Here is a 27,216-nt window from a genome sequence, read left to right as displayed (position 1 = left end):
CTAGCCACACAGTATGTATGAATTTCACTCAGGTGCCGATCTCCCTCAGCTTACCTCTTATCTGATGGATGTAGCTGAATGTGGGACCATGCTGAGTATCTGTTCACCTGCCCGGTAAGTGCACCTGGGGCTGCGGCGCCGTACATGTCAGATGGCAGAGTGCAGTGTAAGTCCAGGGAAGCTCCGGCCGGTAGCGTTCTCTGGATACCGCGTGGAACAAAAATGATGGCCGATAGGCTCCTCCTACTAGTGACATCACCTTTTTTGAGCGCTATAGCGCTCCATACTGCAGACGTATAAGTCTCATATGTTGCAAAACTGTATTTGGCAGCATCTGGGAGGGAGGGAGAAAGCACACGGCCCAAGAGAAAATTGTGAAGAAACACCCATTTAAATTACAAGCAGAGATTTCACATAATGTGCTCCAGAAGAAACAAATGTAATTATCTCTGCAATGGAACGGCACAGCCCAAAACCGAAATGACACTATTCATTTTACCATATCGTATACTGAAAAGAGAGAAACAATTCAAAATAATAATAATAATAATAATAATAATAATAATTAAACATATGGTTTAAACAATTATCTAATTTAATCGATCAGACTTTTTTGGCTATGAAAATTCAATATTTTTTTCATTTCTTATTTTCTTTATTGAGGAAAGTTGATGTGATTGGAACATTTATATATTTTTGTATTAAAAACATACAATACCTTTTTTTTACTTTATTTTCCTCTTAGAGGACTTGAACCTATGATTGCTTATACTATATACTGCAGTACCACAAAAGCCAAGCCTCTAGCTGAGCTTCACATTAGATGGGGATGGGGGAACTACAATACCCAGAGAGATTAGCAAAATTAGGATTATTTAGTTTAGAAAAAAGACGACTGAGGGGCGATCTAATAACCATGTATAAGTATATAAGGGGACAATACAAATATCTTGCTGAGAATCTGTTTATACCAAGGAAGGTGACGGGCACAAGGGGGCATTCTCTGCGTCTGGAGGAGAGAAGGTTTTTTCACCAACATAGAAGATGATTCTTTACTGTTACGGCAGTGAGAATCTGGAATTGCTTGCCTGAGGAGGTGGTGATGGCAAACTCAGACTCAGAGAGGCCTGGATGTCTTCCTGGAGCAGAACAATATTGTATCTTATAGTTATTAGGATCTTTAGAAGGACGTAGATCTGGGGATTTATTCTGACGGAATATAGGCTGAACTGGATGGACAAATGTTTTTTTTTTGGCCTTGCTAACTATGTTAAAATTAAGTTGGAAGCCACAGGGGCCTTCAGCAGGCCCCCTGACTGCCATGATAACCCATCAGATTGGGTCATTGGAGGGACAATGAAATCTGTTGTGCAAGCACACTAAAAATAAGCCATTTAACTGGTTGACAGCAGCATCTAAATGGTTAATGGCAGCAATCGGAGCTATGTAACTCAACTGGCATCTATCATGTGTGAAGCTGTGCAGCTCCTGAGCCTGATCCGTACACTCAGGAGTGACTTGTGATGAAAATGTCCATCACAGTTTCTTAAGGGGTTAATATACATTTCCATTCTTAATAGCAACGCAGTCCAGTTTCAGTCATGAGATCAATGTACTGGTAAAGCTATTATTGTATGTGTGTTTTTATGATTGTCTAGTCACATTTGTATTGCTGCACGTTAAGGGCACAAGCTGTATGTTTGTTTCCAAGTTTTTGAAACATCTGACAGGGTTGAGGCTTGCAGTATGTGCTCCCAAAACAACCACACTCAGCAATTTTTGCAACAAATCTGCCGTGTGTGAATATAGCCTAACTTTACTTCATTTTATTGTAAATTCTTATCAACAAGACGCTCATAGAGAAACATTTCTGTACTTTGTTCAGTCTTCTAGAACTACAATCCATTTCATTCAGGATTTTCACCATCAGCAATCATTCCACTGACTGGTTTTGGATGTAAGACCATTGCAATACTAATCCCTGTATATTGCGGCCAAAACAGATGCCGCTTCATTTAATGTCTTGGACACTGGGAACCAATTGGTATGTTGGTTCCCCCTTTCATTCTTCAATTTGAACTGAAAAATGGGTCTCTAGCTAAAATCTAATTACTTCAAGAATGTTTGCTAATCCCAGGCAAAGCTTAGAGTCAAATGGTAAAATAGCTGAGAAGCTAACTTTAATTTTATTGTTGAAGTTAAGACGTTTTAATTACAAGTCTTGATAGTTCAGTTTCACAGAACCTTGCGGATATAAGCATTGTTTTATTTCATAAGAAATGAGAAAACAGTGGTCCCATTGCGGGAATGCAATTTCTACAGATCTTGGCGCTTGAGACAATAGAGCAGAAACTCTAGGTGTGTGGGCTATACTATAATGACTCATTGTGTTAGAGACAGTTATTTTATTTATCCTCATTTCCAGTAAGTTTGTATATTATGCAGAATTTTACTTTACTGTCATGCTTACAAGTCCTTAGAAAGAACCACTCGTTTATCCACTTCACACTTGAGTAACTTTTTTTTCTTATGGTTTCATTCACTTATTTTCTACTGACCTTCCAATATTAGTTATTTTATTCTCAGTTTACAAAGTTAAATGGAATCTGTCACCACATCTGATATATGTTAGCTATTATTATGGGCATACAGGTTATAGACTGCTGAAAACATTCCTACAGTAGTGTTCCAAATAATAGTAATAGCAGTCCAATATGACTAACCAGATTAATCACTGTTTTTGGTATAAATTATATTATCACATGTCAAGCAATTTACCAGTTGTGCAGTAGATTATAAGAAAACGAACAGACTCTGCATTCATGATCTGCATGTTTGAGTCTGTGTATTAGAATAATTAATTGAAAGGGGATATGTTCAAAATAATAGCAGTGAGGAGTTCAATTAGTGAGGTCAATCATTCTGTGAAGAAACAGGTGTGACTCAGGTGGCCCTTATTTAAGGGTGAAGCCAGTACATGTTGTACATGCATTTCTCCTTGAAAGCCTGAGAAATGTGGGTCATTGCAGACATTATTCAGAAGAACAGTGTACTATGATTATAAAGTTTATTGGAGAGGGTAAAACTTATGAAGAAGTGCAGACAATGATAGGCTGTTCAGCTAAAAGTATCTCCAATGCTTTAAAATGGAAAGCCAAACCAGAGAGACATGTAAGAAAAGAGTATTATTCGAATGGATGAAAGAATAGCCAGAATGGCAAAGGCTCAGCCAATGGTGAGCTCCAGGATGATCAGACAGTCTCAAGTTACCTGTGAGTAATGTGACAGTTAAAAGACGCCTATGTGTCGCTAATCTCTTAGCAAGAAGTCCCCACAAAGTCCCACTGTTAAAAAAAGACATGTACTGAAGTGGATACAATTTGCCAAATAACAAATCAACTGGCCTAAAGAGAAAAGGAGAAGCATTTTGTAGACTGATGAAAGTAAAATTGTTCTTTTTAGGTTCAGGGGCCACAGACAGTTCGACAGATGACTCCCAAAATCTGCATTCAAGCCACAGTACACTCTGAAGACAGTGAAGCATGATGGTGCAAGAATCATGATATGGGCATGTTTCTCTTACTATGGTGCTGGAGCTATTTACCGCATACCAGGGATCATGGACCAGTTTGCATATATTAAAATACTTGAAGAAGTCATGTTGCCTAAGGGTACCGTCTCACAGTGGCACTTTGGTCGCTACGACGGTACGATCCGTGACGTTCCAGCGATATCCATTCGATATCGCTGTGTCTGACACGCAGCAGCGATCAGGGACCCCGCTGAAAATCGTACGTCGTAGCAGATCGTTTGGAACTTTATTTCGTCGCTGGATCTCCCGCTGTCATCGCTGGATTGGTGTGTGTGACACCGATCCAGCGATGTGTTCGCTTGTAACCAGGGTAAACATCGGGTTACTAAGCGCAGGGCCGCATGAGCAAAATGAAGCATGAGCAAAATGGGGTATTTCCACATTCAGTAGAAATTATGGGACAAATTTTGGTGCCATTTTTACTTATTTCCCATTGTGAAAATGTAAAATCTGGGGCTAAAAAAAATTTTGGTGGTAAAAATGTAATTATTTTCTCTTCACTGCCCAATGGTATAAAATTCTGTGACCCACCTGCGGTGTCAATATGATCACTGCACCCGTAGATGACTTTATTGAGAGGTATAGTTTGCAAAATGGGGTCACTTATGGGGAATTCTGCTGTTCTGGCACTTATTATTATTATTATAATACATTTTTATAGCACCATTAATTCCATGACGCTTTACACCTAAAAGGGGCAAATATAGTCAAGTACAATAGACAAGAGCAAAACAAGGCACACACAAGTACAGCAGGAGAGAGGACCCAGCCCGTGAGGGCTCAGTCTACAGGGGATGGGTGAGGATACACTAAGAGAGGGTAGAGCTGGTCGTGCGACAATTCAGCAGACTAAAGATCACTGCAGGTTGTAGGCTTGTCGGAAGAGGTGGGTCTTCAGGTTCTTTTTGAAGGTTTCCATGGTAGGCGAGAGTCTGATGTGTTGGGGTAGAGAGTTCCAGAGTATGGGGGAAGCACGGGAGCAGTCTTGTATGCGGTTGTGGGAAGAAGAGATAAGGAAGTAGAGAAGGAGATCTTGAGAGGATCGAAGGTTGTGTGTGAGTAAGTACCGGGAGACCATGTCACAGATGTATGGAGGAGACAGGTTGTGGATGGCTTTGTATGTCATAGTTAGGGTTTTGAACTGGAGCCTCTGGACAATAGGAAGCCAGTGAAGGGCTTGGCAGAAAGGAGAGACTGAAGAAAAATGGGGAGACAGGTGGATTAGTCAGGCAGCAGAGGGTAGGATGGATTGGAGTGGTGCCAGAGTGCAAGAGGGGAGGCCAGAGATTAGGAGGTTGCAGTAGCCAAGGCGGGAGATGATAAGGGCGTGCACTAGCATTTTTGTGGTTTCATGGTCAAGGAATGCACGGATCAGGAAATATTTTTGAGTTTGAGCTGGCAGGAGTAGGCAAGGGCTTGCATATGTGGCTTGAAAGAGACGGCAGAGTCGAGGATCACCCCAAGGCACAGAGCATGTGTGACTGGGGAAAACGAGCATCCATTAATATTGAAGGATAGGTCTTGTGGAGGGGTAGAGTGAGGTGTGGGAAAGATGATGAATTCTGTTTTGTCCATGTTCAGTTTTAGAAAGCGAGCAGAAAAAAAAGCTGAAATAGCAGACAGACATTGTGGGATTTTGGTCAGTAAGGAAATGAGGTTGGGTCCAGATCGGTGGATCTGCATGTCATCGGCGTAGAGATGATACTGCAAACCGTGGGATTCTATGTGCTGTCCCAGGCCGAAGGTGTAAATGGAGAAGAGCAGGGGCCCTAGGACTGAGCCTTGGGGAAGAAGGAACAGATGAATGACCTCGGGGAGACCAAAACATCCAACACTGCGGAGACACCATCACGTGTTTCTCAACGCAGTGATCCAGAACACTGCCCCCATCCCTTATGGGAAATATGCAAACGCATGTAAAGTAAGCTGCGGAGACACCATCACGTGTTTCTCAACGCAAGCAATGAATAGCCAGGCCTTTCTCCGGGAAGGAACAACCACGGGAAGGGCAGCATCCAATAAAGGAGAATATCCAATAAAGGAAGACCACCTATGCCAAGCATGGTATCCATCCACAAACAGCTGTTTCGGGGTTTTTGCCCCTCATCAGTGTGGAGTAGGAAACTGGCTATTAGGAGCAGTGCCTGGTGAAAGGCTATGAAGGAACAGATGAATGACCTCGGGGAGACCAAAACATCCAACACTGCGGAGACACCATCACGTGTTTCTCAACGCAGTGATCCAGAACACTGCCCCCATCCCTTATGGGAAATATGCAAACGCATGTAAAGTAAGCTGCGGAGACACCATCACGTGTTTCTCAACGCAAGCAATGAATAGCCAGGCCTTTCTCCGGGAAGGAACAACCACGGGAAGGGCAGCATCCAATAAAGGAGAATATCCAATAAAGGAAGACCACCTATGCCTTGGGGAACACCGACAGACAGGGGGTGAGGTGAAGAGGTGGTGTGGGAGAGAGAGACACTGAATGTTCGGTCTGAGATATGATGAGATCCAGGATAGGGCCAAGTCTGTGATGCCAAGAGATGAGAGAATCTGTAGCAGGAGGGAATGGTCGACAGAGTCGAAGGCAGAAGACAGGTCCAGGAGAAGGAGAACAGAGTAGTGTCGCTTGCTCTTGCACCTCAGGGACTCTACCAATGAGCTTTGCACTGTACCTCAAAAGTAGTTTTTGACCACATATGATGTATTAATGTACCCAGGAGAAAGTGTACTACAAATGTTGGGGTCCATTTTCCCATTTTAACCTTGAGAAAAAAAATTGGGGCTAAAAGAACATTTTTGTGAGAAAAAAAAATTAATTTTTTATTTTCAATGGCTCAACGTTATAATTTTGTGCAAAGCACCTGGGGATTCAAGGTGCTCACCACATATCTAGCTAAATTCCTTGAGAGGTTTAGGTTCCAAAATGAGGTCACTTTTGGGGGTCTCCACTGTTTAGGCACATTAGGAGTTCTCCAAACACGACATGACACCCGCAGAACATTGCATCAAAATCTGCAGTCTTACAAATCGTCACTCCATCCTTTCTGAGCCCTAGTGTGCTTCCAAACAGTAGTTTTCCCTCACATATGGGGTATCTGCATTCTGCAGAAAAATTGCACAACAAATATTGGGGTCCATTTTTTCCTGTTACCCTTGTAAAAATAAAAAATTTGGATCTGAAATTTTTTCGTGGGGAAAATGTGATTTTTTAAATTTTATTTTCACCGCTCAATGTTATAAACATCTATGATGCACCTGGGGTCCAAGGTACTCACCACACATCTAGATAAGTTCCCTGATGGGTCTAGTTTCCAAAGTGGTATCACTTGTGAGCGGTTTTCATTGTTTAGTCACATCAGAAGCTCTCCAAACTTTACATGTCCACTAATGATTCAAGCATATTTTGCATTCAGAAAGTCATATGGTGCTCCTTCCCTTCTGAGCCTTGCCGTGCACCCAAACGGTAGTTTTCCCACACATATTAGGTATTTTCATACTCAGGAGAAATTGCACAACAAATTGTATGGTGCATTTTCTCCTGTTACCCTTGTGAAAATATCGGTTCTAAAAGAACATTTTTGTGGGAAAAGTGCAATTTTTTTTTTATTTTATTTTTATGCCTCAACATAATAAACCTCTGTGAAGCACCTTTTTGCCTTCCACATTCCATTACTTCTTGTGAAGCACCTGAAGGGTTAATAAACTTTTTGAATGTGGTTTGAACAACCTCATGGGGCAGTTTTTAGAATGGTGTCACTTTTGGGTATTTCCTGTCATATAAGCCCCTCAAAGTTACTTCAAATGTATTGTGTTTCCTAAAAAATGGTTTTATAAATTTTGTTGAAGAAAAATTAAAAATCGCTGCTCCTAACAAAAAAAATGATATTTAAAAAATGTTGCTGACGTAAAGTAGACATGTTGGAAATGTTATTTATTAACTTTTTTGTGTGATGCAACTCTCTGGTTTAAGGGCATAAAAATAAAGTAAAAAGCAGCTTGCAGTTGTTAGATATGGTAACAAATATGATATTAAGCAATATATTACATGTACCACAGAAGGGGTTATATACGTCATAAAATGCCCATGTGACTAAACGCCCACTTAAAGTGAGGATAAGCGAACACATGCGTAACATAAAACAAAAATTCATGGACCACCCTCTGTCTAAACATTTCATGGAAAAACACAATAGTGATCTAAATTCCATGGAAGTAACAGGGTTTGAAAAAATACCAGTTCCCTGGAGAAAAGGTAACTACATTGCAACCATGTCTAGAGCAGAAAGCAAGTGGATTTTTATGCTAGACACTCTTATTCCAAAGGGAATGAACAGTGAGATAGAACTTTTTGGGATCCTATAGGATCAGCTGATCTTTTTTTCCCCATAAAAGGATCTATCTAGGCACTTAGGACCATCCCTGATGAAGGAAAGCACTCTTTCCGAAACGCGTGGATATTGGTCCCTTTTGCGATCTGTACTTTCTCAACGCTCAACTCCAGACTATCCCGTGGCTCCACGTGACCGATGACGTCACGGCAGGTCCTGCTCCGTTCATCGCGCACCGCGAGGAAGCAGTGAACACAGCCAGAAGTTGGGACTCACCAAGCAACACAGGACGTCGGACATCTCCACCGCCTGCATCACCAAGGAAGGAACAGCGGTCACACGCAAGACAAGAGCTCCAACTAAGGTAACAGGCGTCGTTTCACAGCAGATTTCCGACCCGGTTAATCTGTCTGTAACATGCCTGTTATGGACCTGGTGGTTAGGTGCACCTGGAATGACCTGATAGTTAAACTAGAAGACAGGACGAGCTCTGGGAAGTGGGAACTCTGCTGACCGCAAATCCTAATCCTATAACACACACACTAGAAATAGCTGTGGAGCGTACCTAACTCTCCCTAGACGCCTCTTCACAGCCAAAGAGCTAACTACCCCTAAAGATAGGAAAATAAGCCTTATCTTGCCTCAGAGAAAATTCCCCAAAGGTAAAGGCAGCCCCCCACATATATTAACTGTGAGTTAAGAGGAAAGTCACAAACACAGGGATGAAACAGGTTTCAGCAAAGGAGGCCAGACTTACTAGATAGACTGAGGTTGGAAAGGAATCTATGCGGTCAGCACAAAAAACTACAAAAAGCCACGCAGAGTGTGCAAAAAGACCCCCGCACCGACTCACGGTGCGGAGGTGCCACTCTGCAACCCAGAGCTTCCAGCTAGCAACAGCTAGCAAGGCAATATCATGTTAGCAAGCTGGACAAGAACTTAGCAAGTACTAAGAAATATATTCAGTACACAATGAACAACAAAAATGAACTAGCAGGGACTTAGCTTCTGCTGGAGTAGACAGGTCATCAGAAAGATCCGAGAGAGAGATCTGAACCAGTGCTAATACATTGACAGCTGGCATGGAGTAACGATCTGAGTGGAGTTAAATAGAGAAGCCAACCCAGCCGCAAACGAGGGCAGCTGAGGAAGCAACCTCAGAACCAGCAGTTCCACTCACAGCCACCAGAGGGAGTCCATGGACAGAACTCGCCGAAGTATCATCCATGACCACAGGAGGGAGTTCAAGAACGGAATTCACAACAGTACCCCCCCCTTGAGGAGGGGTCACCGAACCCTCACCAGAGCCCCCAGGCCGATCAGGACGAGCCAAATGAAAGGCACGAACCAACTCGGCCGCATGGACATCGGAGGCAAAAACCCAGGAATTATCCTCCTGACCATAGCCCTTCCATTTGACCAGGTACTGAAGTTTCCGTCTCGAAATACGAGAATCCAAAATCTTCTCCACCACATACTCCAACTCCCCCTCGACCAACACCGGAGCAGGAGGGTCAACGGCGGGAACCATAGGCGCCACATATCTCCGCAACAATGACCTATGGAACACATTATGGATGGCAAAAGAAGCTGGAAGGGCCAAACGAAACGACACAGGATTGAGAATTTCAGAAATCTTATAAGGACCAATGAAACGAGGCTTAAACTTAGGAGAAGAAACCTTCATAGGGACATGACGAGATGACAACCAAACCAAATCCCCAACACGAAGTCGGGGACCAACACAGCGACGGCGGTTGGCGAAACGTTGAGCCTTCTCCTGGGACAATGTCAAATTGTCCACTACATGAGTCCAAATCTGCTGCAACCTGTCCACCACAGAATCCACACCAGGACAGTCCGAAGGCTCAACCTGCCCTGAAGAAAAACGAGGATGAAAACCAGAGTTACAAAAAAAAGGCGAAACCAAGGTAGCCGAACTGGCCCGATTATTAAGGGCGAACTCAGCCAATGGCAAGAAGGTCACCCAATCATCCTGATCAGCAGAAACAAAGCATCTCAGATAGGTCTCCAAAGTCTGATTAGTTCGTTCGGTTTGGCCATTTGTCTGAGGATGGAAAGCCGAAGAGAAAGACAAATCAATGCCCATCTTAGCACAAAAGGACCGCCAAAACCTTGAAACAAACTGGGACCCTCTGTCCGACACGATGTTCTCCGGAATGCCATGCAAACGAACCACATGCTGGAAAAATAGTGGAACCAAATCAGAGGAGGAAGGTAATTTAGGCAAGGGTACCAAATGGACCATCTTAGAGAAGCGATCACAAACCACCCAGATGACCGACATCCTTTGAGAGACAGGGAGATCTGAAATAAAATCCATGGAAACATGCGTCCAAGGCCTTTTCGGGACTGGCAAGGGCAAAAGTAACCCACTGGCACGAGAACAGCAGGGCTTGGCCTGAGCACAAGTCCCACAAGACTGCACAAAAGAACGCACATCCCGTGACAAGGAAGGCCACCAAAAGGACCTAGCCACCAAATCTCTGGTACCAAAAATCCCAGGATGACCAGCCAACACCGAACAATGAACCTCAGAGATAACTCTACTAGTCCATCTATCAGGGACAAACAGTTTTTCCGCTGGACAACGGTCAGGTCTATCAGCCTGAAACTCCTGCAGCGCCCGCCGCAAATCAGGTGAGATGGCAGACAGAATTACCCCCTCTTGGAGAATACCAGCCGGCTCAGGAACTCCCGGGGAATCAGGCACAAAACTCCTTGAAAGGGCATCGGCCTTCACATTCTTAGAACCCGGAAGGTATGAAACCACAAAATTGAAACGGGAGAAAAACAGCGACCATCGAGCCTGTCTAGGATTCAATCGCTTAGCAGACTCGAGATAAGTCAGATTTTTGTGATCCGTTAAGACCACTACGCGATGCTTGGCTCCCTCAAGCCAATGTCGCCACTCCTCGAACGCCCACTTCATAGCCAACAACTCCCGATTGCCAACATCATAATTACGCTCAGCAGGCAAAAACTTTCTAGAAAAGAAAGCACATGGCTTCATCACAGAGCCATCAGAAGATCTTTGAGACAAAACAGCCCCTGCTCCAATCTCAGAAGCATCAACCTCGACCTGAAAAGGGAGCGAAACATCTGGCTGACACAACACGGGGGCCGAAGAGAAACGGCGTTTCAACTCCCGAAAATCCTCAACGGCCGCAGAGGACCAATTCACCACATCAGCACCTTTCTTGGTCAAATCAGTCAACGGTTTAACAACACTAGAAAAATTAGCGATGAAGCGACGGTAAAAATTAGCAAACCCAAGAATTTCTGAAGGCTCTTCACAGATGTAGGCTGAGTCCAATCATAAATGGCCTGAACTTTAACAGGATCCATCTCGATAGTAGAAGGGGAAAAAATGAAACCCAAAAAGGAAACCTTCTGAACTCCGAAGAGACATTTAGACCCCTTCACAAACAAAGAATTAGCACGAAGAACCTGGAACACCATTCTGACCTGCTTCACATGAGACTCCCAATCATCCGAAAAGACCAAAATATCATCCAAATATACAATAATGAATCTATCCAAATACTTTCGGAAGATGTCATGCATAAAGGACTGAAACACAGATGGAGCATTAGAAAGCCTGAATGGCATCACCAGGTACTCAAAATGGCCCTCGGGCGTATTAAATGCTGTTTTCCATTCATCGCCCTGTTTAATACGGACCAGATTATACGCCCCTCGAAGATCTATCTTGGTGAACCAACTAGCCCCCTTAATCCGAGCAAACAAATCAGACAGTAGAGGCAAAGGGTACTGAAATTTGACCGTGATTTTATTGAGAAGGCGGTAATCTATACAAGGTCTCAGAGAACCATCCTTCTTGGCCACAAAAAAGAACCCTGCTCCCAACGGTGACGACGACGGGCGAATATGCCCTTTCTCCAAGGACTCCTTTATATAACTCCGCATAGCGGCGTGTTCCGGCACAGATAAATTGAAAAGTCGTCCCTTAGGAAATTTACTACCAGGAATCAAATTAATAGCACAATCACAATCCCTATGAGGAGGTAGGACACTGGATTTGGGCTCATCGAATACATCTCGGTAATCCGACAAAAACTCAGGGACTTCAGAAGGAGTAGAAGGAGAAATTGACAACAACGGAACGTCACCATGTACACCTTGACAACCCCAACTGGACACAGACATTGATTTCCAATCCAATACTGGATTATGGACCTGTAGCCATGGCAAACCCAACACGACCACATCATGCAAATTATGCAACACCAAAAAGTGAACATCTTCCTGATGTGCAGGAGCCATGCACATGGTCAACTGAGTCCAGTACTGAGGCTTATTCTTGGCCAAAGGCGTAGCATCAATTCCCCTTAATGGAATAGGATACTGCAAGGGCTCCAAGAAAAAACCACAGCGCCTGGCAAACTCTAAGTCCATCAAATTCAGGGCAGCGCCTGAGTCCACAAATGCCATAACAGAGTAGGACGACAAAGAGCAAATCAGAGTAACGGACAAAAGAAAATTAGGCTGTACAGTACCAATGGTGACAGACCTAGCGAACCGCTTAGTGCGCTTAGGACAATCAGAGATAGCATGAGTGGGGTCACCACAGTAAAAACACAGCCCATTCTGACGTCTGTGTTCTTGCCGTTCAGCTCTGGTCAAAGTCCTATCACATTGCATAGGCTCAGGCCTCTGCTCAGAGGACACCGCCAAATGGCGCACAACCTTGCGTTCACGCAAGCGCCGATCGATCTGAATGGCCAAGGACATTGATTCATTCAGACCAGCAGGCGTGGGAAACCCCACCATAACATCCTTAAGGGCTTCAGAAAGACCTTTTCTGAAAATTGCTGCAAGGGCACACTCATTCCATTGAGTAAGCACAGACCACTTTCTAAACTTCTGGCAATATACCTCCGCTTCATCCTGACCTTGACACAAAGCTAGCAAGATTTTCTCTGCCTGATCCACAGAGTTAGGTTCGTCATAAAGCAATCCAAGCGCCAGAAAAAACGCATCTACATTAAGCAATGCAGGATCTCCTGGCGCAAGGGAGAATGCCCAGTCTTGTGGGTCGCCACGTAACAAAGAAATAATGATTTTTACTTGCTGAATGGGGTCACCAGAGGAGCGGGGTTTCAAAGCAAGAAACAGTTTACAATTATTTTTGAAATTCAGAAATGTAGATCTATTCCCAAAAAACAAATCAGGAATTGGAATTCTAGGCTCTAACATAGGATTCTGAACTACATAATCTTGAATGCTTTGTACCCTCGCAGTGAGGTGATCAACACAAGAGGACAGACCTTGAATGTCCATATCTACACCTGAGTCTTGAACCACCCAGAGGTTAAGGGGAAAAGAAAGACAAAACACACTGCAGAGAAAAAAAAATGGTCTCAGAACTTCTCTTATCCCTCTATTGAGATGCATTAACACTTTGTGGCCAGCTGTACTGTTATGGACCTGGTGGTTAGGTGCACCTGTAATGACCTGATAGTTAAACTAGAAGACAGAACGAGCTCTGGGAAGTGGGAACTCTGCTGACCGCAAATCCTAATCCTATAACACACACACTAGAAATAGCTGTGGAGCGTACCTAACTCTCCCTAGACGCCTCTTCACAGCCTAAGAGCTAACTACCCCTAAAGATAGGAAAATAAGCCTTACCTTGCCTCAGAGAAAATTCCCCAAAGGTAAAGGCAGCCCCCCACATATATTAACTGTGAGTTAAGAGGAAAGTCACAAACACAGGGATGAAACAGGTTTCAGCAAAGGAGGCCAGACTTACTAGATAGACTGAGGTTGGAAAGGAATCTATGCGGTCAGCACAAAAAACTACAAAAAGCCACGCAGAGTGTGCAAAAAGACCCCCGCACCAACTCACGGTGCGGAGGTGCCACTCTGCAACCCAGAGCTTCCAGCTAGCAAGGCAATATCATGTTAGCAAGCTGGACAAGAACTTAGCAAGTACTAAGAAATATATTCAGTACACAATGAACAACAAAAATGAACTAGCAGGGACTTAGCTTCTGCTGGAGTAGACAGGTCATCAGAAAGATCCGAGAGAGAGATCTGAACCAGTGCTAATACAATGACAGCTGGCATGGAGTAATGATCTGAGTGGAGTTAAATAGAGAAGCCAACCCAGCCGCAAACGAGGGCAGCTGAGGAAGCAACCTCAGAACCAGCAGTTCCACTCACAGCCACCAGAGGGAGTCCATGGACAGAACTCGCCGAAGTATCATCCATGACCACAGGAGGGAGTTCAAGAACGGAATTCACAACACATGCCGCACTACCTCATCTACTGAAGCATTGCTACCGGCCGGGGCTGCTTCTCTTACTTTTTTATTTTGTTTTTTCTATGACATTTTAAAGTCTTCCACTAGACTCTGAGATATCTCTACCCTATAAGGAGAACTTTTAGGGACTCATCTCATAAGACTTATCCATCACTCTTCATCTTATTTACACGGTGCAATTTACTGTCACTCCACCTTAGGCATTTATTTAAACTCGATCATTACTAGGTGGCCACCATTTGGGCATATTGTTACTTATTGCTACCAGCAGCTTATTTACACTTGTCTAGTATTTTTTACTGAGCTATAGACATATCTACTTAGGAGACTACTCCCTCAGGATTACGGGCTAAGTGCAATCTTTTTGTATACTTCTATACTTTGCGTATTTCCATATATTATCCCCATTAAATACACCTTCTGGTTTCTCTAAGACTCGTTTTGCGCGGATTTATCCAGAAATATATATTTACACTCCGACAATAAAGTGGTTGTCTAAATCTGCAGCAATACAAGATACTCTATACTTTAGCGCCGCTGCAACTCATACCATAAAAATTAAAAGTTTGAAAAATTGCCAAAGTTTCCACATTTTCACCAAATTTCTGATATTTTCACAAATAAATGCAAGTCATATTAAACAAATTTTACCACTATCATGAAGTACAATATGTCACAAGAAAACAGTCTAAAAATCTGTGGGATCTGTTGAAGCATTCCCGAGTTATTGCCACATAGAGTGAAACTGGTCAGAATTGTAAGATTTGTCCTTGTCAGAAAAGTGAAAACAGGTTTTGGGGTGAAGAGGTTAAAAGACTTTGCTCTGTGTCCTTATTAAAGTTGACTATGAGGTTAGTATTGGGGGTGTCTTATAGACACCTCTCCAATACTAACCCATTGGCTTGATGTCAGGAGCATAAAACAGCTCACATCAACCCCACAACTATTACCCCACTTGCCACTGCACCAGGTCAAATGGGAAGAGCAAAGGCTAAGCACCATAATTCGCACATCTAATGGATGCGCCATTTCTGGGGCAGCTGAGGGCTGGTGTTATTAGTCTGGGAGGAGGCCAATATCTATGGCCCCTTCCCAGCCTATTAATTTCAGTCTGCAGCTGTATGCTTAGCCTTTGCTGGTTATTAAAAATAGGGGAACTATACATCATTTTTTTTGGGGTCCCCCTTTTAACAACCAGTGAAGGCTATGCAAACAGCTGTATGCTTATATTAATAGCCTGAGAATCTTCATGGATATTGGCCCCTTCCCCAAATAATAACACCAGCTCCCAGCTGTCTGCTTTCCCTCAGCTGGGAATTAAAAATATGGGGGACCCCACGCCATTTTTTTCTTTTGCTTGCTTATGTATTAGCTAAATACATGCACAGTAAGCTACACACACACTGCACTAATTATATTTCTCACCGACATTTTTCTTATTATGCACAAGCGATGGCTGTTGAATGCGCTCATCAGCGTTGCCTGCTCTTGCTGCTATCATTTGTATTTGCATAAACAAAGGGTCTCCATCTTCTCCAGTCCTTGGAAATTTGACAGCACTCAGATGCATTCTGAGTGCAGTCCGATGTTTTCCATACACTCATTGACTTACATGGCTGAGTGCGATTCAAATATCAGATCAAACTCGGACATGCCACGATTTTTTTCCGCAGACTGACTCTATCCGAGAAAAAATTGGACATGTATGAAGCGCCCGCTAGGGCCGTGGGGTACTCGGGCCGGGTCCGGCGGTACTTAAAGGGGTGGTCACAGTGGCAGTGACCCGGTCCGTGGCCCTGGGGGTCCAGTAAAAGGGATGAATGGAAGTGGAGAATAAAGTCTATAAAGGATAATTTGTGACGCCACCTGTGGTTTTCGGCCAGGGATGGCCGACGCTGCTAAAAGGGGTCCACTGGGGGCTGATGAAGTTGCAACAGAGTTGGTATAGCTCCCCACAGGTAGATCTTAGTCCCCAGGGCTACCCGTACAGTTAGTAAGAGGGATGATTAACGGTGGAATGTAGGACTGAGGGTGCAGGAAATAATTGAAGGACACAGGGATAGCAGTTTCCTTTATCTTTTACTCATGAAATGCAGGTACAGTCCAGGGTATGTTATCCACCACACCAGGTGGGTTCAGATGCCTTCCTTCTGCGCTTTGTACTCTAACCCTTGCTGCCTGAAGCACTGCACAATTCCTCTCAGTGTCTGTACTTCGAACCCATATGGCTGACAGCCTGAGCCTGTCTTGGGTGCTGCCTTCTCACTGGCAGCCCCAGGTTCCTGACCTGCTGTGTTGCCTGTGGATGTCAGTTGGGGCCAGGAGACTTGGAATCTCCTGCCCTCCGGATTCGGTGGCTGAGTATGCAATCCTCTCTCCACCACAGACTCCGGTGTCCGGTCTCTTTGCGCTTTATCTTGGGGTGAGCCCAATCGCAGCTCCAGACCCCAGTTTGCTCTCTCTTCCTTCGTTTCCCTTCAGTGTCTCACACTCAATTCAAATTGACTAACCCCGCCTCCAGACCAGAATTTATAGGGACTCTCCCCTAAAGCCGAGTTTAGAGCTCCTCCTTTTGGCCTGGAGTCAGGAAGGTGTTGCATGTAATTGTTACCTATTTGGGAAATCCCTCCTTGCATCCAGGCATGACATCATTCCCCCGTGAGGAAGGCAATGCCACTGTGGCAACCGGACTCCTGGGGTGCCACATGTGCACTGTCCCATAGACTAACATCTAACATTGGTCTGAGTGCAACCCGATGTTTTGTTGGATCGCACTCGGACTGAAAATTCTGTCACATGCTCAAGCCCTTCTGCTAACTGTTTCTGAGGTTGGATTCAAGCGATTTTCTTGTACGAGATAGAAAATAGGTCCAAGTTTGGTCCGAGTTTCATCAATTTGCAATTTGGAAAAGAACATTAAAAATACCCAAACCTAGCACGAAAACGCCTCTATAGGAAAGTTTGGACTTCTCTCTTTTGGAATTTCCTCCTGGTTTTAGCTTGAAAATCTGCATATGGCTTTATTCACACGTTAACATTTCATCAGTGATTATTCATCAGTATTTTTATGCCAAATCCAGAAGTGACTCCAAAACACAGAACAGGTGTATGTCTTTTAACTATAGTTTTTCTTTGTATATTTCGCTCCTGATGAAAACTGCTGACCAAATACTGATGTGTGAATAAACACTAAATCAAAATGACATGTAACACCACCTGATAAATGAATCTAGTCAGTATAGTATATTGTTACATTGTAGTGAATGCTATTCATTGTGTGTGTGTGTGGGGGGGTGCAGTTATGTATGTTCTTTATGTATCTGAATTAGAAGTCATAAACTCTTATTTTATGTTGTTATCTTGCACCCTTTTTTTAATGTATGACTTTTTTTGTTCTTTCTATTTTTACATATATTTAGAATTTAGAGGTATAATAAAAAATCTTTAGTTATTTTTCATGTAGTGCTGCAAATAAACAACACACAGTTTCCTATTATAAAATGAGATTAGTGGTTAGTTGATTTCCTTCCCTGTTACATGATTGTCAGAGACTGTAGAGAAAAAAAAAAAGAAAGAATTCCCCAGTGCACTTGAGAAAGAATTATAGTCTTTTATTTGTTATTCTGTATTTAAATCCATGGCATTCTTTGCATTGTAAGCTGGCAATCAAACATACATCTTGGAAGAAAACTTTGTAAACCTCAGGAATTAAGGGGACTAAATGAGTTGTGAAGGAGAAGCCAGAACTGAAGTGAAATGTGTATCTCTCGTTCTTTCAAGTGAGCACATGTGTATAGTTGTGTTTGATAAAATAATTGATTAGGTCAGACAATTAAACCAATTTGTCTAGCATGCAAATTATAGATGTCAGACGGATTCCTGCTGCGAGTTTAAGTGTATTAAATAATCTTCAGCATGTTTAACAAAGACTTGCCCGAAACCTACAAGAACACGTGTTTGTTCTAAACACAGTTTGCTTCTCTAAGGTTTTGCTTGTCAACTTGAAAAAAAAATGCTAATCTTGTCTCATTGAGCAGCTGGGTTTTTGCAGAACTCTTTCTCCTCTTCTTCTAGGGGTTAATTAGCCTTCTTTTAAACTGTGGCCTATTTAGCTGTAGATCTTGCATGATTCAACCAGGGCTGGCGGTACAAAAGCGGAACCATTAACAGGCGGGTGTGTCCAACTGCTTAATTAGCCAGAATAAAAAGGTCTTTTGTCATACTAGCATCTGTTGTTCGTGACACACCTGACAGTCACATTAGGCAAGGATGACTAGATTGAAATTTTGCACATATTTTCTACAATAAACGTGCCGTTCATTTACATGCTGGTAGCATCGGTGACATCCGGCAAATGTATCTTATCCCACTGGATTAGTGTATCTACTAAAAAAAGATTGCATGGGCTAATGGAGGACAATATAAGCACTTGGAAAAGTTGTAGCTGTGCCAGGGTTGTGAACACTACATGGCCATTGTTCTGTAGAGCTTTGGTTTTAGATTGGCAGCTTCCAAATCTGGGAATTTGACCAGAATAGGTTTTGAGTATGCTCAAGCATGCCCATTAGGTCTGAAAGATCTGCTTTAGAAAGCTGGCAAATGGTTTGTACTCCCCAAACATGCTTTAGCATTCTAATTGCTCCTTGATGATGGCTGTCTAAGGAATCGATCAGTTATAAAGTATGTTCAGGAGAACATTTAACTAGACTGGATGACAGCTTTTCTCAAAACGCTCGTCAAGAGCGAACTAGTTATGTTTCTGTTCTCAGAGATTTGTATCTCCTAAGAAGAGATATGTTTGTGTATTAAAAGGCTTTCAATGCTGCAGATTCCTCATTTTCAAATTCCCAAATTCACCTTGTGTCCTTTTTATTACCTGTCTTCATGGCAGACATGCTGTCTATGCCCCCGCTGAACCTTGCACTGTCCCACTGTATCCAAAAGTAACCAGCGGTAGATGCTCCTATTCCAATTTAGAATAACAGAGATCGGCGGTGGAAAAAGAAGGTAGATGGAACAGATGCTTATAGGCTGCTCCTATTCAACTTCTAGGCTGAAGGCAGTGTACAAGGGTGCAATATAGATCTAGTGGGTTGTTTCTTAGGCACCGCAGAAAGTATTTTGAGGCTTGCACATTACCTCTTTTGGCTTCAAAGTCTGCCGAGGGCTAAAGTATTCATTGGGGAAGCTTCTAAAAGCAATTGTAAGATCTCCCATTTATAATTTGTAAAAAAAAAATAAAGAAAAACCTTTACAGGGGTAGGTGATCCGGTTTATGTGGTAAAAATAGACATTAAAGGGGTTGTTTGGCCACTGTATAAAGACAACTTATCGTTAGGATACGTCATCAATCAGAGCTAAGTGAGGTCCAACACCTGGCACTCCCACAAAGTGCAGCTCTATTCAAGGTGTAATGGCCTGTGATGGGTACAGCAGGACGGCAAAAGAAGATGGGAATAAGAGATCAGTTTGGTTCACTACCCAGTATCCCCACCAATCAACAATTATTTTCTTTTATGAGCTCTGGATGTAAACACTTCAAATGGAGCTCCATTCAAGGAGCGGCCACTGCTGGGTACTGCAGAACAGCAATATGAGACGTGATTAAGAGATAGCTTGGACTCAGCACCCGGCATCCCTACTGATCAGCAGTTATTTTCTATGGTGACCTCTGGACAGGGCCGGACTGGCCATCTGGCAATTCTGGCAAATGCCAGAAGGGCCTGTCTGGTTGTGGGCTGCCTTGTCTGCTATGTTACTAACACAATCGGTGTTCTCGAGACACCCATACTGTTAAGAGTTGTGACGGAGCACCAGGTCGTTGACTCGATCACTTACCCCAGCAGGCCACGGGTATCATTAGAAATATTGGTCTTGTAGTAAATCTTCCTTTCCTCCATCCAGGGTAATATTAGTAATGTATCCCATCTGTTTCATGGGGACGGGGACAACATGGGACTGTGTGATTTCAAATGCCAGGGCTGAATTTCAGACCCAGTCCGTACCTGGCCTCTGGATGTAAATACTTTGAATGAAGCTGCAAAGCACAACTCTGTTCAAGGTGTAGTGGCCTCTGATGGGTGATTCAAGACGCCAATAGAAGACGTGAATAAGAGATTGGTGTGATTCACTACCCAGTTTCCCCACCAATCAGCAGTTATTTGCTCTATAAACACTTCAAATGGAGCTGCAAAGCGCAGCTCTATTTGAGGTGTAGCCGCCACTGCTGGGCTCTTCAGAATGGCAATAGGAGAAGTTATGACGTACTGGGCAGCTGTTGCTACACATTGGATAGAGCTGCACTTTCCAGCAGTTGACCAAGCAGTTAACAGATTATTGTGGGGGTGCCAGCTGTCAGACTCCCCCACCGATCTCATGTTAATGAGCTATCATATAAACAGGTAATCAATATGCTGTGGCCAGACCTTAAAGGTAAGGTACCGCGTTTGTAGATCATTAATAAATCACTGTAATGTAGCATAACATGCTGCTATAACCAAGTTTTAAATGCATGTGAAACAGATTTCGTGTGTTAAATGTGTTTAAAGAAGGAACTGGGGGCTGACATCTTGGTTTTGCAGCAGTAGCAGGGCACTAACAGTGTCATTTTACAGCACCCCATGGACATAGGAGATAATAGACCAGCGAGGACCCTATCTTTAACATTGGAGAGGCGTTAGCAGTGAGCTGGGCACGCCTCTGTGGGCTGCACAACTCACTGCTGTAGGTGTGACTAGCAGCCATTTTATTATAGCCCAGTGCTCTCTGCCCAGCTCCACTTACTCTCTATCACAGGAGCTCCATTCCCAGCCTGCAGAGAGAGGTGACACCTGACACCTCTCTCTGCCATACAATGTATCTGTCCCCTCCCTCCACATTGCCTGGCCATTCACTGCAGACCTGGAGCTCCTTCTTATTACTGAGGGATGAGTCACAGACAGCTCTGCACAGACAATGCTGCTCCATACACACCACATAAACTAACTGTGCTTCTGATGCAGTAACTGCTGGTGATAGCAGATCACAGGGCAGTCACACACAAAATGGCTCTGCCCTGTGATGCTGCTCTTCATTCTGCCCCAGGGATATTAGACCACCCAAAAGGGGAGGGAAATGCTGATGTCAGCAGTTACTGCCCAGATTTTCCAGCTAACAGTAAAGCTGGTAAGTCTCACTATAGCTGCTTGAGGTCTAAAACGGAAAATGCTCCCCCTAGTGGTCATTATATATATTTGTAAGAAAATATATAATATTGTTCATATAGAAATGTTTGCAAACAGTGCAAACATTGCATTAGTACATTTTATTTACTATTTTAAGCTTAATTTCACAAAAAAACAAACTACAAGAAAACTGGTGGCACCTTCCCTTTAAGGTGTTGTGCAAATAACCACCTGACAGCCACCTCTTGACACCCTCTTCCTCCAAACACATGAATGCTCAGTTTAACAGACCTTCTATGTGTTATCAGTGAGGAGAGGGGAGCAAGTCACTGCTGATAGTGGCTTATCTGCCTTGAGATGAAAAGGACTAGGTATGATATCCAACAGCCTATCATCCTCATCCCCACTCCACTTCAATATCTGAATAAAGGAATATTCCATAACCCCATAGACATTAGATGGTTGGCCAGTTTGTAGTAAGATTTGGATTGTTGCTCACCTGTGTGTATTGGGTACATTTATTTTATTTTAATCGCTTATATAGCGCCATTAATTCCTCATCTCTTTACAGGAAAGATATATATCTTGGTACCGTGTTAGCCAGTAGATAGAAAAATGTTTAGAATTGAGAGTCCTCAGTGGTTGATACCTTTTAATGGCTAACTGAAAAGATGGTAACAAATTGCAAGCTTTCGAGACTACACAGGTCTTTTCGTCAGGCAAAGACTAAAAGAAATTCTGAAGAATCACCTATTTATACACAACATAGCACAGAAAAAAAACAAAACAAACAAAAAAAAACCATGGATAAGACAGGTGGCATGAAGCAGAATTACCATGATTGATAAACAGTTATGTCCATAAATGTTGGGCCAGTTCTTAGATAAGGATTGTTTTATTGTCCTCTGATTGGGGTCTGTGTTGTGATGACCCCTCATAGTCTGAGGGGCAAGTTCCTTAGTTGATGTAAAAAGACATAAATACATTCATTCCTGCAGTGAGAGTGTCAAAGGTCGTCATCAGTTTATATTCCCAGACTCTCCTGTCTTTCTGCGATTTGAAGTTACCCTTTAATACAAGTAATTTCATGTCCATAATGTTATGATTTGGGAGACAAAAATGTATTGCCACAGGTAGATCCATTCCTTTTTCTCTTATTGTGTGGCGGTGAGAATTCATTCTTGTTCTCAATTTCTGCCCTGTCTTCCACCTGTCTTATCCATGTTTTTTTTTTGTTGTTTGTTTTTTTCTGTGCTATGTTGTGCATAAATATGTGATTCTTCGGAATTTGTATTAGTCAATGCCTGGTGAAGAGACCTGTGTAGTCTGGAAAGCTTGCAATTTGTTACCATCTTTTCAGTTAGCCATTAAAAGGTATCAACCACTGAGGACTCTCAATTCTAAACATTTTTCACCTCTTTACAGACATTATCATCATGAATGATTACATGCTTTTTGGCATTTTTTGTATTCTCTTGATAGTAGGAAAGGAGGCATCGGGGTCCCTCTATCAACTCTATTACTAGATAAAACATTTGTATTGTTGTCATAATAGGAAATGTTTAAAATGTTCTCCTTTTTGTATAAAAGTAAAATTTAGGCTAAATGATTTGTTTCTTTGCAGAGACTACCATGCAGACATCCGAAACGGTGTCGGACACGGGTTCCACGGTCACATTACAGACGTCTGTGGCAGGTCAAGCAGCAGTGCCCACCCAGGTTGTACAACAGGTCCCGGTGCAGCAGCAGGTAAGATGTCTCATGCCAACATTCCATATTAATAATGATCCCAAACTTCTTTCACGATTGTGTCTTAGAGTGATGCCAGGTCTTCTTCAAAGTTTTAAAAGCTTTAAAAGTTTGTGCATAAAAATGATTTGTCATCTGGCTGACATTCAACAAGTAGACAAAGTGCCCACATGTAAATGTCAGAAAGATTTCAGAAATAATAGTATATGAAATGTATATTACGTAAGATCTGTAAATGTAACAGAGTGGCACTGTGGGTAAGCCTTTGAAAAAATGATGGATAGAGCAATTTCTAGCTTGCTCCTAAAGTGCACTTACCCGGCTTTGCGGCCGTAATTGAGTCCTCTGCTGTGCAACTAGGAGTACACTCCAGGACCCTGCTCTCATGCACACTAGGTCAGCATTACGGTTGCCTTTCACTGAATAAAAAATACTCCTTTGTTACTGTGCCAAGCAAGTAGACTTGTCATTCATATCTAGTCCAGAACCACAGAACTGGCATGCCATGTTTTGTGGACATACGTATATATTGGTCATATGCTTTCTATATTAGAATGGGCAAAGTATGCCACAGTTGTCTGCAAAATACAGTACATAAATGTGGCACTTAATGGGCTTATTTCTCACAAAAAAACATTTATCACCTATGGTGCAGGTCAATGTTCCCCAACAGTGGTCCTCAAGAGCCACCAACAGGTCATGTTTTCAGGATGTCCTTAGTATTACACAGGTGAGGGAATTTTTGCCTATGCACATGATGGAATTATCACCTTTACACTGCTAAATAAAACCTAAAAATATGACCTGCTGGTGGCTTTTGAGGACCCGAGCTGGGGTAGGTGATAAATGTATGATGGATGTGGTTCCAAATACTCCACTCACTTCTACATACCTCCCAACTTTGAAGGACAAGAAAGAGGGACACAAAATGGTATCAATAAAAAATACTGCTCACTGTGCAAAAACAAGCCCTCTCTCAGCACTATGGATGGGAAAATAAAAAGGATTAAAAAAATTGCACACAAACATTTTTGTCTGCTTTTTTATTTTTTTTTTATAAAGGGAACCTATGATTAGATTCGTGTTGCCCCAACTTGTACTCCAGTCCAAGAAAGCAGCCGAAAGACGTGACATTTTCCTTAAGAGAACTGCTCCTCTTAATAAAGTTGGCACACAATACCAAAGCAGACCCTGGATCAAGACTGGCTTATTAATTTACAGTATTGATGAATTTCCCCAAAAGTGTTGCCATAGCAATAAAGCAAATTTCGTTTTTTGATATTTTCGTAAGGATACAATTTTATTCACTATACAGTATATTCTATAAATATCCACAAGTGGGAACTGCACCTGTTATGGAAATTTGGAGATCCCAAAGAAATAAATGGGAGAGTGCTGAAAGCACCTGCGCAGGGACCCAGTTTCGAGACCGGTAACAGACTTTTACGGGACATTTGAAGAGCACTGACAAACATGGCCAATATTTTCTACATAGTATAAGTCTGTTTCTTTGGAAAAGGTACAGTATGGCAAACGATCATTTTGGATCATCCTACCAAACGGGTGATATGTTGGGTGTTCACATAACCCGAGCCCATTCGCCCAGCCTATGTATAGTGAGCGCTGTGCTGATCTCATTTGCATTTTCTTGCATATTTATACAGCAACTAATTCTTATGAATCAAAGTTCCTTAGTGAATACTATCAGGTATTTGGACTCGGAGCTTACATGCCCTGTCAAAGCTTCACACTTATCTGGATTAGCAGACGTCTGTTTCCTAAGAAATAAAAAAACACCTTTCCACACATGATTTGATTAAACCTAATTCCTAAAAATGTAATTGGTTTCCCAAACAATTCATTATGTATCTCAGATCATTTTCCCTACAGGAAGTCTTGTCATATTTGTTGTATACTTGTACTTTATGTGCATAATTGCTATTAATTTTGCCGCCTACACTTAAGAACCCATGAAAGAATTATTTTTGTTTTTTTCCCCTCTAATGTTTGAAAAGTGCTAGGGCTAGTTCTTCCTCGCTGCTGGAGTAATTATGTAGCATAACTTACCAGCGAACAATGATACATTAAAAATGAGTTGAACAATATAATTAGCATGCTCCAATGTGAGAAATCTTGTACCGTGCCAGCGCGATCCAGAATGTAAGCCTACTGACGAAATCCAGCAAGACAAAAAGCATGTCAAGCCGAATTAGTCCAGAAGTGTAAGCGTCCGTCGCAAGCATGGGGGATATTTTTAGATCTCCATTTCAAGTCCGCTGAATTATGAAGTGACCTTCTCTATGAAATACTCCAAGATGAGTGAAACAATGGGCTTATGCATTCAAATCCATTTCACAATCAAGTGAGCCAGGTATGATGTACAGGATAAAGGCGACATGATGCAGCGTGACGTACAGTCTGTGCAAATTTGCATACATAAATAATACAAGTACATGGGCTTAGTTTGAAGAAAAGATGAAGATTTTACATATTGTTCTTAGTTTATGATTAACTTAAAGCACTTACCGTATATACTCGAGTATAAGCCGACCCCCCTAATTTTGCCACAAAAAACTGGGAAAACTTATTGACTCGAGTATAAGCCTAGGGTGGAAAATGCAGCAGCTACCGGTGAATTTCAAAAATAAAAATAGATGCTCCATACCATTCATTATTGCCCCATAGATGCTCCATATAAAGCTGTGCCATATATAATGCTCCATACCATTGATTATTGCCCCATATATTATCCATATATAGCTGTACCATATAGAATGCTCTGCACCGTTCATTATGGCCCCAATAGATGCTCCATATAAAGCTGTGCCACATATACAATGCTCTGCACCGTTCATTATGGCCCTATAGATGCTCCATATAAAGCTGTGCCATATATGCTCTGCACCGTTCATTATGGCCCCATAGATGCTCCACATAAAGCTGTGCCATATATGCTCTGCACCGTTCATTATGGCCCCATAGATGCTCCACATAAAGCTGTGCCATATATGCTCTGCATCGTTCATTATGGCCCCATAGATGCTCCTTTTAAAGCTGTGCCATATATGCTCTGCACCGTTCATTATGGCCCCATAGATGCTCCTTATAAAGCTGTGCCCTATATGCTCTGCACCGTTCAGTTTGGCCCTATAGATGCTCCATATAAAGCTGTGCCCTATATGCTCTGCACCGTTCAGTTTGGCCCCATAGATGCTCCTTATAAAGCTGTGCCCTATATGCTCTGCAGCGTTCAGTTTGGCCCCATAGATGCTCCACATAAATCTGTGCCATATATAACGCTGCTGCTGCTGCTGCAATAAAAAACAAAACACATACTCACCTCTCTTGCTTGCAGCTCCTCAGCGTCCGGTCCCGGCGTCTCTCCGCACTGACTGATCAGGCAGAGGGCGGTGCGCACACTATATGCGTCATCGCGCCCTCTGACCTGCACAGTCAGAGCGGAGAAACGCCGGGAAGACAGAGCGGCGCCCGGCGTGTGGAACGAGGACAGGTAAATATGCGATACTTACCTGCTCCCGGCGTCCCGCTCCTTCCCCCGGACAGCTGGTCTCCGGGTGCCGCAGCCTCTTCCTCTATCAGCGGTCACCGGCACCGCTGATTAGAGAAATGAATATTCATTTCTCTAATGAGCGGTCCCACGTGACCGCTGTACAGGGGAAGAGCTGCGGCACCCGGAGACAGTGTGACGGGCAGGTGGAGCGTCAGGATCGCCGGGACTAGGTAAGTATGCCTCAGCGCTCTCTCCCCCTCACCCGCCGACCCTGCCACAGACCGTGACTCGAGTATAAGCCGAGAGGGGCACTTTCAGCCCAAAAATTTGGGCTGAAAATCTCGGCTTATACTCGAGTATATACGGTATGTACAATGTTAGGCTCCAAAAGCCATTTTGGCTAGCGGAAGTACTTTTTATAGGAACAATAAACCTAAAAAAACATAATCTAAACCCTTTACTAGTGGTAACTTTTCAGCATCAATTACAAGCTCCTAAAATAATCTTGCAAAAACTTACTAGAGAAGCAGAAGTATTGTTTTTATTTTAATTTTTT

General features: G+C 42.9%; 1 protein-coding gene across 6 annotated transcripts in view; it reads left to right on the top strand.

The window, feature by feature from the left end:
* Window positions 1–27,216, top strand: part of RFX3 (regulatory factor X3) — a 397,177-nt gene that overhangs the window by 213,334 nt on the left and 156,627 nt on the right. For all 6 annotated transcript variants that reach the window (XM_077249136.1, XM_077249135.1, XM_077249132.1 and 3 more), the window contains one exon: window positions 23,025–23,149. In XM_077249136.1, the coding sequence (XP_077105251.1) occupies window positions 23,033–23,149 (117 nt within the window). In that variant the 5' untranslated portion in view covers window positions 23,025–23,032. The remainder of the gene's footprint in view (window positions 1–23,024; window positions 23,150–27,216) is intronic.

Source organism: Ranitomeya variabilis, chromosome 1 (assembly GCF_051348905.1).
Source record: "Ranitomeya variabilis isolate aRanVar5 chromosome 1, aRanVar5.hap1, whole genome shotgun sequence".
Taxonomy (NCBI): Eukaryota; Metazoa; Chordata; class Amphibia; order Anura; family Dendrobatidae; genus Ranitomeya; species Ranitomeya variabilis.
Note: the sequence above shows the minus strand (reverse complement) of the source record. Positions and strands in the feature narration are given on the sequence as shown.